Below are 14366 nucleotides of genomic sequence, written 5' to 3' on the forward strand. Positions count from 1 at the left end.
ACTGTATTTGCTATATTTTTGGTTACTATTTACGCTATGTTAAGCAGTCCCCTGCAGAGGCAGCTGTAGAGTAGACCTGTGAATTGCAAATAACTTCAAAACAAGTCAAGCCAGTGGTATCTGTGGAACAGCTGAATACACAGACATTTTCTTATGATGATGATATGACTATTTAACAAACAATTGGAGACGCATTTAATGCAAGGGATCTCTGAGTCCTTCATGAATAGGTAAGTAGGCCTACAAGGTCATGTAACCACACAAGTATCCAGAGTATCTCAGGTTTACCAAGAATTTGATACTAATGTAGGTGGGCAAGACCAGTAGTTCATAATGAATGTGGGTTTTGCTTTTGTTGCCACAGTATCACCATTTCAAATACTATTTGTTTTGAAACAGGAAACTAACTGCTTCCTCCTATTTTTGCTGTCACTCTACTCACAAACCATGAAAAAGTGTCTTAACTTGGGTCATCCTGCATATCTCTGTGACTGAAGCACTAAAAAAAAAAAAAAAAAGAGTATTTCTTTATAAAAGGTGTCAGGCAGCCTTCTTAGCTGTCTGTTGAAACTGCCCAATTGGAAACAGATATGCTCACATAAATTACACAACAACTTAAGTGTTGATATGAATATTTGAATCTATTCACATGTAATTTTCAGAGTATTTTATGCTTCTTCAATTAAAAAGACACTGTTCGGTCCATCACAAAACCTATGATACCTGTTTGGTACAAAGACATTCCCAAGGCCAAGTGTCATACCAGAAGACAGTACACTTCAGTCTCTGAGGTAAGGTAAAACCCAGACAAACCCTAAACTTTGCCCAAACTTTCACTTTTCTTAGCAATTTCCACTGCTGATTTGGGCTGTGATTCACATGCTACCTTACCACAGTATTAAGCTTTGGATATTAAATAGCAGAAAGCACTGAATAATCTTTCATTAGCATCAGAAGAAAGCAATTTGCAATTGAACTAGTTCCTTGTACAAATGACTGTAGCTGCAGGGCACATTCAGGTCAAAAACATATAACAGACTTAATATTTTAATTAGAAACCACAAGTGTTCATAACATACAGGGTCTAGATCCTGTAAACACAGCATATTAGTGAGGGAAGTGCACAAGACTGATTAACAGCTTGCTGCAAAAAAGGTCAAAGACAACTGTGCTTAGCAGTGGCCTGTATCCGAGAAAACAAGAAGACATGAAGCCTGAAACATACTGCTTTTCTCCAAATGCTCTGAATTTCTGAAGCTGCATACTACCGACTAGCTGAAGTTGGCAGACAGTATGGAGTGGCTCGTCAAACCACTGCAGAAAATGTGCCTACCTAATAAGTGTCTGCTGGAATTGCTTAGCAAGCTGCCCACATTCCCAGTTCACAGGCAGCCAGCTGCACAGCCACGTGGCCCAGCGACCAGCTTGAGCCAACAGTGCCAGACACAGCTGGGCTGGTTAGCTTGGCACCAAGGCTTTCCAACCATGGCCACCCCACCTGGAGCTTAGCTCTGAATTTAAATTAGATAGCTGTCAAAATACTACCGTAACCACATTGCACAAATGATTGATTTGGGAACAAAATGTCACACCAAGAGATGAACTGATTCCATCTGAGGCCAGAGGCACTGAGCATAATGCAGGAAGACCAGAAAAAGCCCCACACAGCTGAAATATGGGACAGAGAAGGGAGGAGAGAGAGAGCAGGCAGGATGCATGACTTTCCCACTGAATCCTCCAGCTATTGCTGCTGTAGATAAGCACCAGATAAGCAACTCCCTGTTGTATTTTCAAAGCAGTGTTTAAAAGCAGTTTCTCCTGTGGTTTCAGCCTATGCAGGGAGTTAGGCTGAGACTTCAGATGTCCTGTCTTCAGGATCAACTGGGTCACTGCAAACTGCATTTGTTTTTTTTAGCACAAAGGGCACATCTGCACAGTGCCATTTAAACTCAGTCTGGACTGTAGTTCTAAATACACCCTTTTATAGCAACCCCTATTAATACCTCACTTAACTCCCAAAAGCAACACATTATAAACTCCCTATTAAAAAAAAGGAAAGTCACAAAAGGGACAATGTAAAGTAGAAAGTACCAAAGGCACTTTCCCACCTCCTCAGTTGCCACGATGTACAAATGAAACCAAGCAATTTTGCAATTCAAATCCACTCACTCTGCTAAGATACCCATACTTCACTGAGAGTCACTTCCTGAAACAAACACCTAAATGAATCTGGGATAACCTATAACCCAATTAAACCCAGTTACAAAGTAACTCTGAGTCAGGCAAACCTGTAATCTGCGGGTTAATCCTGATTTACAACAGCTCCCACAATAAGTAGTGCAAGTATGTTCAATTCTGAACTGACCATTTTTCCCTGCCTCTTTCCTCTCTCCTTCAGTAACTGTGAATTGTGCTGAAAACATTTTCCTGTGGTTACCAAAGCTGGGCTACAGACAGTACTGAGGTTTACTTCAGGGGCTGAGGGAGATTCAGAGACTATTGCTCTTTGGTCACTTACTGAGTTTATAAAACAACTGTTAGTTTGTTAGCTATTTTTCCCTAAAACAGCTCAGATGATACTGTTTTGCTCACTGGAACACAGCCTGTTGTTTTGCTGCATTTCTACTAGCTCAGGCTTATTTTATCACAGGCACTATGACAATGCTCATCTTGCTGTTAAAAGAACAGGTGTGCCTGCGACTGTGCAAAACAACTGTTCTCACTTCTCTTTCCAAATCACACCTGCCAGATCTGGATGTCACTGGGGAATATCAGCTAATACCCTGCTTGGAGTTGCAGCTAAATTATGTATACCCCACGCAAGAGGAAAAATGTTGCTTCTTGCTTGGTAAGTAACAATGTTCTGCACCATGCTTGATGCACTGACTCAACAGGTTCTCTTCCAGCTGTAGGTATTGGGCGAAAGGATTGCTTCACCTCAGCTTGCTCTTGGATGCTCATCACCTCCGAACAGTAGTCAGCCCACTGCATCTGCTGGTGTAACTAATTTGAACTTACAACTTTCAATCCTGACCAGTCCAAGCCAAAAACAGACAGGACATGCAATCTTATCTGTTCACCTCCAGCTATGGTAATGAAGCCAGCTACAGATATGAGTCAGGAATTAACCATATAATGCCACCGTTAAAGACTCAAAATGCCGGTACCCTTGTCCATCAGGAAAGAAGCCTGTACCACTACATGTAATACTAAATTATGATTTATGCAAATTAATATGACCTTGGATCAAAAATACTTTAGATGAATGTGCATGTTATGTGAAGACAAGAGATAGACTTTAAATTTGTGATCTGTTTGTTAGTTTAAGAAATGAAGTGTCATGATTGTTTTTAAGAGACTGCTATGGACAGCCAATTCTTAGTTTCAGAGAAAGTATTACCAGCTAGAGCTATGTGTAGAAAGGCTCTTTGTTACAGACAAGATGAGTTACTATATTATGTACTCCTGCTTACTAGACAGCTGTTCAAAACCAACAAGTCAGACTACTTGCTGATCCAGCCATTTCTTTTGTTCATATCCTTTTCCTTTTTTTTTTTTTTGGTATCTGTCTACAAAGGTGCTACTACAGCTTTTATGATAAATTTCATGTTACTGCAAACAGGCTATTACTTCAGTCTTTGTTCTCTTTCTCAGTCAGATGGGATCACTCCTAGTTCTCCCCTAAAACCAGTACCAAACAACCAAGGAAATTCTTTTTCGAGTGTAGAAGCATGGAAGTTTCATAGGTGACTACAAATCATTTTATCTTACTTGCCTTTTGGAACAATGTTAAAAAAGATACAGATAAGCCTTTTTTTCCCCAAAAAACTTGGCTATATAATAAAACAGTTTTGTCACGTATATCTCATTGTGTTTCATGAACAATGAAGTCAGTATCACAGCCAAACAAACAACTACAGAATCCTGCACAGCTGTCACAGTTGCAAAGTTTACAAATATGATGTCTCATTCCATTTTTCAGAACAAAGAATACACTTATTTACATGATACGCAAATGTCTCAGTTTAACAAAGAAAAAATTGAGGTTACAGTGTATGAAAACACATGTACATAGGCAATATATCAAGGTTTATCTAATCCCCAAGAGAAAGACTACAAAGTTGTGTACAGACATTAGTTTACAACAGAACATAGGGTATGGGATATCCTTGATTCCTACAAATGTAATGTAAATGCTTCTTTTCACATAAGAAATACCCCTACTCCTTAAAAGATACCTCAGTTCAGAGGAAATCAGAAGTTGAAACTAGAAAATTTACTTCAGTAGAGATCAACTTCAACCTACTACAATTATTTCATTCATGGTCAGTTTAAGTTCCTGTTTAGTGACATTAATAATCTCTGAACATTATTAGAAACAGTTTATGAAGTAACATTCAAATTGCAAATGAACCAAACTTAAAAAAAAGACTTTAAATATTTCCAAATTCAGGAATTACTGCATAGATAGCATCTCCTTAAAAAATAATGGACACTACTAGTACTTAGTAATTCTGGAAGTCCAGACAACACTAAATAGAATACATCCTCCTGGCTTTGAAATACATTTCTTATTTTCATATACCTGCTTTATTTATTCATACCATAAATAACTTTGAAGTTACGTGACACTGTACATCAGCTTCTGAACCAACAAATGAAGATGACCTTGATTTCTCTCAGTGTAACTGTATTATTACAGATTCTGCATCATCATTGCCAAACGCAAGGCAGTAATAGTGCACAACTTGCAGTATGCTATTAAGAGCCAAACCTAGTCACAGGCTAAAATCCTGGCTAGAATGCTATATTAAAGCTAACATCTTATGTTACTCTTAACCCTGTGGAACTGGAATTTGCATTGATTTTGATAAAACCTCAACAAAATTGCAAGTACTATCCTCAGTTTTCAGAGACCAAACTACATTTGTGAACGCTGGGTGTAATACTTGCTATATAGATCCATCAATCACTTTCAACTGTAGTTAACAACTCATTTAACTGAAAGTGTCACAATTATTTTCCTTCTCTAGATAAGACATGCCTCAACTCTTCAGTTGAAGTGTGATCTTCCCAGCTTTCTCCCTACCTACATTTTCAATGACAACTTCAAGACAGGAGCATTTTCAAGTTCTCCTACCTCAAGCTTACTCTAACCCCATTTTGTCAGAATTGTAAACCAATCCTTATTTGAGATATTTAAGTAGAGTTCCATTATGAAATTCTGCAAGAAAGTAATTTGAATAGGCTGGTCCTTACCTGGGTAGGAAGACGCTTTCCACTACATAGAAGTCTTGCATAAGAACATCTCTGTCTGGTTTTGATGTGAGGTTTCCTACTGTGTATCCTATTCCCAGCTGGATAGCACCTTTAATAGCTGAGGATGCAGTCTGCATAGAAAGTAAGAATTCAAGCATCAGTTTGCTACAAGCAGATTTCTTTATCAGTAATATAATACACTAAACACATAATCGTTATCATAATAACAATGCTACATCATCTTTACCTCCTTGCCTTCAAGAGCAGAGAACATTTATCCAGAGATGATTTTTTTTTTCAATTACAAAATTTAAAGAAATACTAGGCTATAGCAAAAGCCACAAAAAAATACTCTGTACAGACTGAGAGCTTTAAAACTGTCTAAAGAATGTAGACGTCAGGTTCTAACTTGGACACTTCCAATATAATTAGACATCCAAACCCCTTCCCAAGTCTGAAACTGCATGGATTCTCTTCTAGGAAAAAAAAAAGAAGTTACAAATTGCATGGGAATGTACATGCATACCAATGTGTATGTCACTATGATGGTTGCTGTTCTACATACAAATTCTGGGTACAAATGTATTTACTAAATTCTGGTTAGCAGTCAGTACAAGAGGTGTACTGACTGGGGGGAATCCAGAGAGAAAGCAAAGTGATGAGGAACAAAAAATCTCTATAAAAATCTATGCACAGAGAGTGAAAGACTTAAGTGACTTAGATTCAAGTAACAAGGTTTGCAGGGGAACGAAGGGTTCAAATGGGCAGTGCCAGATTGTTTTAGACACCATATATGCAAACTGAGCTCATCTCTGATATTTTCTCATGCTGACTAGACAATCCTGCTTTGATGGATAAAAAAAAAATGGTAGAAGTGAGTCAAGATAAGAAATTGCCCAAGAAAGGAACTCTGAAGAAAATATGGAAAGATTGACTAATGGAAATGATTGGGAAGGCAAAGAAGGTTGTGAGGAAGGAAATATCTTCCCTTAGCATGGTATATTTTCTCTAAATTGAAGACACTATTTTGATGCCTGTTTTCAGGTTTTGTCTCCCACCCACCAAACCAGAGATTGTATCAGCAAAGCAAAAAACACCAGAAGCTCCATGATCAGAACTATTGGAGCACTCAAAAAACATTTCAGAAATGAGTGGGAATTACATAACAAAGAGTTAATGTATACAAAACTACTTTTGTTTTAGTTCTCAGAACAGCTTATGCCAAAGTCACTGCTTATTTTTAGAAAAGAAAATATGGAGATGTGTAGTTCCTCATTAATTAAGACTGCACACCAAGCAAAACGTGCACTTTTATAACAGTTCTGAACAGGCAATTTGGTGGGAACAAACAATGCCACCGTTCTTAGACTGATACTTTGACTAGTAAAAAGATTTGGCTTGTGTTGTAAGATGATTCACATTTTTCTTTCCTAAAAAGGCCTCTATTCATGAATGATTAATGCCCAACAAAAGCAGTAATTATGTAACTTCGATCAAACCAATACACATACAAAAAGAGTCTGTGCTTCATAGCTGGACCCCCATCCTGTTCACTGCCACAGTGCGGGACTATGTCTGAAAACACAACACAGACAAACCAGTACTCTATTTTACTGAGACAGGACATTCAAAAAACAAATAAAAATGCAGGTAACCCAGTAATGTGATTCCAAGAGGACAGTACTGGATCACCATTCTGGCATGTAAAAAAAATTCTGTAGGATTTCTGCAAATACAGACCTTATCTACAAGGTTATTTTCTTGTGAATTTCCACTCCTATTCAGGGGTGACATTAGTAATCACCCATAATCACAGCAATGGGTTTAACAGAAAATCAATGTTATTAATTATTCAGGATATTTTAAAAACTGTTTTCAAACAAATTGATAGAAGTTACAGCATGCTGAAGGCAATTGCTGACCCAGGTCAATTGCTTATGAACTACTGTCATGAGTTAACAACCCTCACAAAGGCTGGTCAACCAAGACTCCCTTACAAAAGGCTATTTTTTTTTTTTTTGTTTCCACAAGCCTTAAAATGAAAACAAAAATCTTGGAATTTATCTCAATACAAATGCTTGTTTTGGTCTATTGTTTATTATTATTATTGTTTTGTGGTTAAGAATGGAATCCAAGGAGGAGAAAAAGAGCTGCTCCTCAGGCCTTAGGGAAAATGTTCTTGATTCATCCATTTCACTGCTGAACTGCTTAAATATATATATTTATTTATATATATATATTTATTGGAAGTCAGTGTCTACCAATGCAAATGGCAAATATCCACTCTCAGCGTTCATTTTTCCTTACTCAGGCACTTCTTCCAATGCTTATAAAAGCAGCAAAGTCTAGTTTCAAACCTAAAACCCTCATATCTTTCAATTCCTCTTAAATACTCCCTACTGTAGAAAAAGCAATAAAGTTTAGCAATCTTCTGTGGCAAGAATTCTCCCTTGTAGAGACTGAAATATATATATATATATATATATATATATATATATATTTATACTGGTCTCATGCGGATGTTCACAAAATTGCCTTGGGCCCATGTATCAGCTGTAACTGTGCAGCAACTCTTGGATCATTTACCAGGTTATCATCACCTTCTGAAGCTCTAAGAAATCAAAGAATGAGAATAATCAGGAAGATGAACAACTTCAGTTCATGAATTATATACCCTGGAACTAACTGGATTCATAGCAAATAATGTATGCCCTGACAACTGTCTTTGCTACCTAAAGTGGAATAACAAAACAAATGCCTATCATCCTTCTTTTACTGATTAGGGTATTCCTACCTACTGTACAGGTGTGCTCAATGTTATGTTTTGTACTGACAGTGGGACAGAAACCCATGAAAATGTTGCCAGTTTCATACTGGACTATCTTTTACTGACCCTAGTACTGCAAATCCTAATGTGTCAGGCCTGAAGTTGTCCACCTCTGAAACATTAACAGCATAAACTTGAATGGGCATAAGCACACATCCTTATTTTTCTCAGATCAACTCAAATCCTAAGTGTTATTGACTTAATACCTACTTCTAATCCTGCTGTTGAAAAAGAGATTTGCTGTCCACTCTCCAGCCCACAAAATATATGCAAGCTACCCATCACACTGTGCCAACAGCAACATCTATGTGGCCAGACAACTTAAAAAAGAGCTGATATAAGAGCAAGTTTTCAGCAGGATCAGTTCCCTGATTCATATAAACAGTTATGTCAGCTGCCTAGCTGAATGCAAGTATCACACCCTCACAGGCTAAAGCAAATTTCATGCTGTTTAAGGTTGTCCTTCTACTGGCTGAGGGAGTGTAAGTGAAATCTGAACTAGCAAAAAGCCTGCCTATTCAAAATTAACATATCATCACTTCCTGAATATATCCTAATAGACACTGAATGGCACGCTAGCTCAGTGCTTTGTCATATGGCAATCACATTCTTGACTTGGTAGTGGGACCCCTGGACTTCTTTTCAATCCACAGTCAGCAAGGGGTATAGTTTCTCCCCAGCCTAGTTTTTCAACAAAAGTTGTTTCAGGAGAGAAAATGTTTTCACATAAATTCAGGTTAAATGTAGATACTAAGACATAAGGCATGCAAGTATATCATTAAGGATAACTACAATTTCTGCTGCCATAGAAATTGAGAAATTACCCATTTCTTCTGCCCTTACCTCCTCCACCTATCTCTCCAGAATGCCAGTATTTTAAAGCAGGTAGGGACAGTTCTCTTCCACCTGCCACCAATTGCCTGTTAAGTGGGAACAGTTCAGCAAAGAAAAAGAGATACATTTCAGGAAGAGGTACAATAGTGATAAAGAGCTCCAGGATCCTCCCAGACAGAATTCACCAGTCCCATTTAAATTGAACACAAGTGGGGTCACCCTATCTGGATTACTCTATATAGAACCACAGGCTTCTAGAATGGTTTGGGCTGGAAGGGACCTTAAAGGCCATCTAATTCCAACCCACTGCCATAGGCAGGGACACCTCCCACTAGACCAGGTTGCCTAAAGCCCCATCCAGCCTGGCCTTGAATACCTCCAGGGATGGCCTCCAGGGATGGGGCATCCACAGCTTCTCTGGGCAGCCTGTGCCAGTGACTCACCACCCTCTGAGTAAAGAATTTCTTCTTTATATCTAATTTAAACCCTAATTTAAAATTTAAACTTCGTAAGTTTAAAGCCATTACCCTTTGTCCTGTCATTCCACTCCCTGGTAAAGTCCCACCCCATCTTTCTTGTAGGCCCCTTTAACATTCTTGAAGTCTGCAATAAAGTCTCCCTCTCTACTCTGATCGTTTCTGTGGCCCTCCTCTGGACTTTCTGGTCCATGTCTCTCTTGTGCTGGGGACCCCAGCGCTGAACACAGTGCTCCAGGTGGGGTCTCACAAGAGCAGAACAGCGGGGGAGAATCACCTCCCTTTGAACAAGTCAAAGTAATGGATTAACAAATAATAGTGGAACTTAATTGTAATGCCTTTTTTTTTCTCCTCAGTCAAGAAAGTATCTTTATTGTGTCTCATAACGTTTAGAGAATTCTACCTTTAGTATTCCTATACTTTTTATTTTAGACATCTGCCTGGTTGTCCATGATGCGAACATACTGGAAATGAAACTTTATTCTTCCACTGCTGCCTACTGCCTCTCCACAGTTTTATCCCTGCATGTAAGAGAATAAAGTCTTCATTCTGATGAAATGTTATTTTTGCCCCTTTTTGTCACAACTAACTGTATCTTTTCTCTGTATTTGTCCTATATCTTTGTTAAAAGGCCCATAGAGATGAGATTTGATATGCAGAGTTAAAAAGCATAGTGAAAGGCTTAAGGGTGATAAAATACACTACAGTACACAGTTCAGAATACAGAATATCTGCATCAGAAATAAATATTTTAGCATAAATTGTACTGTTACATGAAGTATTGTTTTGTACAGATGGGTCTTCTACTCTACATGACTCCAAGATGAAATTGTTTCAGACCAGGAAAATAAATGAAAACTTAAATCCTTTCAAGTTAGGTATAAAGTTCGTGCATGATCCAATAAGCAGGACTTTTATACTTCCTCCAAATATTCTTTTTCAAGCTAGTTCTCCAAAACTTGTATTTGTTATTTTCATTAAAAAAGCATTAACCAGATAGATATAACATGTGTAAAGGCCGTTTATGTTCAGTAACAACAACAAAAATGAACTGAAGCTATTTAACAACTGGGTACAGGGCTATTGAAAAGACTATGAAAATATGTCCTTTAAAAACAGGGAAAAAAATTCAAGGACAACAGAAATACAGGTACTACAGTTACTAGCAAGTATGTTACATGCTGCCAGATAATTATTTCCATTACAATTTGAAGGTCATTGCAGCTTCCATGTAAATGTCTAGCAAACCTAACTAGCCACTGATTTGAATGGCTGGCAAACTTAACGAGCCACTGTGTTCACAGTGAACAAAGACTTTGGATATGGTAAACATGTTTAAGAGAAATGTTTTAAAGTATGAACAAGTTCTCTGTATCTGAATGGGGCTATTGCTGTCAACAAACAAATTATTTAAAAACAAACAAACCATGAACAGAGAAGAATTGTGTGAAATGTAGGCTTCATTTAATTTATAGTTGTTCCCTCTACTCTTATTCACAAAGCTATTTTCCCATTCTTCTCCCACAAGGAGCTCATGAATAATGTAATTCCACATTTTTGCTTTCTTTAAAAGTAGACATCCTAGGAATGTCATATAGGATTGCATGAATATAAACTTTGTCCTTGCTTATCTGTTAGCCCTTTTTATGACTCATTTTATTGCAGCTGAAGCTTAGCCTATGAACTTTCTGGGTCAAAGATGGTGATGCCTGGCTTATTGCAGGTGCTATAAAGCAGCTGCTATAATGGTCATACTCTTTGCCTCAGAAATTTCACCTCATTATCACTCTGGAAGGCAAGATGATATTTGCTTTCTCCCACCCTCTGTACTACTATAAGTCAAATAAATACAGGTAAAACAATGCAGGTTTTTGAACTCTGCTTAATGAAATGATAGAGATGCGTTTTTATGCCTCTTCTGTGAATGAGACAGTGAGCAGACAGCATCTGAAGTGAAACCACCATTGATTAACACTGTTCTACAGCTATGCTTTCCACACAGTGGCTATTAGTTCATTTCTTTCTACTACCATCCGTGGAGAAAAGATTGCTCTTATCTCTTTCACCAGCCCACTCTGCTGCTTGGAGGGACTAGATCAATGAACTGGTGGTCTACCTCACACTACCATGTTAAAATACTAGCTGGTACTCATCTTCATTTAGTTGGAAAACAACTCATGAAAGAGGTCACACTCCTCCCCATGCTTAAGATTCTAGAGCTTGAATAGACTTTAATTCCTTAACACCAGTTATTTCGTAACACCCTAAGAATGCATTTTCACTTTGAACCTTATAAATCTATTACACTAATCTGAAACCACAGTGAGAGGCATAAAGAAGCTCAGGTTGGCAGTACAGGAAAAAATTTTGATGAAAGATATTCCTTGACTCGTTATTTAAACTAAGACACAATGTACACACTTCAAATTGTCAATCACTTAGATTGCTGAGACCATAAACATTGCTCCCATGTCCCAGGGGACTGGTGTAAAGTAACTGCATATAGAAGCCCTCCTGCAAGCAGCATACGCAGTGAAGTAAAATAAATAAATAAATCCACAGGGCTTCAACTCATCAAAAGGATTATAGCTGTGTGGATTTGGACAGATCTGAATTGTCTACTGTAAGAAAGCATTTGTTCTCCAGTTATACTGGTTACCATAAGTACCAGAAATCTACACATACTACAACTTCTACGTAAACATGGTTTTTAAAGACCCCTGAAAAGAAACTAAGCCTCCAAAAATAGCATCAACACTTAAGCCAAACCACCTGAGGAGGGTGCCTGTTGAAAAACAAGATGTCTTCTTCAAGCAAGATGCAAAAAACCCCACCTTTTTAACATTAAGAAATTGCCATTTGATCCAGGATGCATCCAGTAATTGTACAGTCCATTGCTTTTGTACTAGAGCTTTCTTGTCTTTGGGTGCCTCCTGTACTTAAAGTCCCATTGACAACACTTCTTACATCTGCTTCTGTTGATGCTTCTGTAAGTGGCTACCATATCCCAGCATGCTCTCTACAGCTGCCACATTTGAGCTATCAGTTTGCTTTTATGTTAAATCACAGACAGGGACACTAAAATAGGACTACTAGAAAACTAGTGACTGAACTGTTTTTCCTGTTTCTCCACAACTTGGAGTAACATGGTACCCCTTCACTCACCCTTAAGGTTACGCTACCTCTCTGACAGCTGCTTATCCAGCTGCTGCAGGTCACATTTCATCAAAATGGACTTCTGTCCATCCCTCTCACCTCTGGATCTTGGTGCTGGGGGCAGAGGTTAATACCCATTCCTAAGCTGTTCTTCCTACAGAAGAAGTTACCTTGTGCTGCTGGTCTGCTTTGCAAGAAGCAGCTGGGTCCTCCAGATGAAAGCTCTGCACAATGTTTTTGTTACAATAAGGCAATTCATAACTCAAAATAAACAGAAAATCAGACAGGCATCCAGATGTAAGCAGAAGTAGTGTCACAGACCTAGCAAAATAAAAGGCTGCAGCAAAGGGTAAAAATATCCAAGGTATATTTACTCTTCCAGAAAGCTATTCATTATACTGGTCTATGCCATGTTCTTTGGCCATTCTTTTTCTTTGCACTGTAGAGCTGTGCCAGAGACCAAAGTAATGCAGCACTACATGCCGCTCTACAGTGTTGGCTGTGCTTTCTATATTAAACATATCAATCGCTATGATCCTAAAATATAAATAATAGACCACACCCTTATCTAGTTACTGTTCAAAATTGGCAAAAGCTGTTTTCTTGTATTTTTTTTTTTAATAATGTTAATAATTTTGCTGGGATGTTCTCCCAGAAAAGAAAACACACCCATGTTAGATTCTTTCACTTCCAGCTCAGTTACTATCAGAAAGATTTTATCACCCAAGTTGAATATGATCTTCCTTCCTATTTAAAAATTGGATTCAGCTGACTTCATGGTTTTCATTTCAGTTAGTTATTTCTCTATTCCAGAACACTTATGCCAAAGCTTCAGAAGTAGCCATGAATCCAAGTACTTTAGTTCCTCCACCCCAGGCAAAAAAATAAAATTGAGTATGGTAAGTCTGGTAGAAGCCACTGCCACAAGCAAAACCATTTAAACCAATTTTGTCAATATCTTTACAGATGTACAAAGCACTCAGAAGTATGCCATTGAAAATATACATTCCAATGCAGCACAAACTCCAGGAGGGAAGTTTCATTGTCTACAATAGCAAGTATTCTATCTGTACACATCAGACTCAAGACATAATCCAGTGCCATCAGTGATCCAGCAATGCTACTTGTACATGTTTGCAAGCTCTAACAATAAGTGGCTGATTTCCTGTATTCAGATAAATTCCCTTTGCTCCTGGGCAAAGTGACTCACACATGATATGCAGTTTTGAACAGGTTACGTAAGATGCTTGCTGTAATACACTAGAAAGTAGAACTGTAAAATATTTAACAACAGGAAACAAAGTCATGCCACACATATATGCATGTGCGGCAGCATTCAGATTACAAACAGATTTTGGTAAACCAGTAGCAGGTTTCCACAAAACGAGCACTATGTATTCTGGTGTGATTTTCTTATACACACTTAACATGCCCTGACAGACCTGTCTGTACCTCATTCTTGCTACCAGCATAGTAAGTTTCAAAATACTACTGAAATTTTATTTGTCAGAAAGCAGATTAAGGAACAACCATGTGATTGAAGACATTGAAATGCAAAAGCTGCATTGCATGTCAGCAGATTCTCACAACAGAGTCTGCAAAATATCAGGAGGAAAATAAAAGAAGTGGCTGTTGCATACTTGAGATTTCAGTAACAAAATTGTGACTGATATCCATGAGAAGCTACAGTCTGGTGACTCCATTTTGCTGTCAGGTCTCCTTGCTACTTTGCTTAAGATCCTCAGGCATCAAATGATGCAAATAATCTCAGCTTCTCAATGATTTCTCATTTTCTTTCAAAACAAAACAAAAAC

The 14366-nt window shown here is 38.1% G+C and overlaps 1 protein-coding gene across 12 annotated transcripts in view; it reads right to left on the bottom strand.

Moving 5' to 3' along the window:
- Window positions 1-14366, bottom strand: part of PIP5K1B (phosphatidylinositol-4-phosphate 5-kinase type 1 beta) — a 113142-nt gene that overhangs the window by 54603 nt on the left and 44173 nt on the right. For all 12 annotated transcript variants that reach the window (XM_068667558.1, XM_068667562.1, XM_068667557.1 and 9 more), the window contains one exon: window positions 5260-5390. In XM_068667558.1, the coding sequence (XP_068523659.1) occupies window positions 5260-5390 (131 nt within the window). The remainder of the gene's footprint in view (window positions 1-5259; window positions 5391-14366) is intronic.

The sequence above is a fragment of the Anas acuta genome, chromosome Z (genome assembly GCF_963932015.1).
Source record: "Anas acuta chromosome Z, bAnaAcu1.1, whole genome shotgun sequence".
Taxonomy (NCBI): domain Eukaryota; kingdom Metazoa; phylum Chordata; class Aves; order Anseriformes; family Anatidae; genus Anas; species Anas acuta.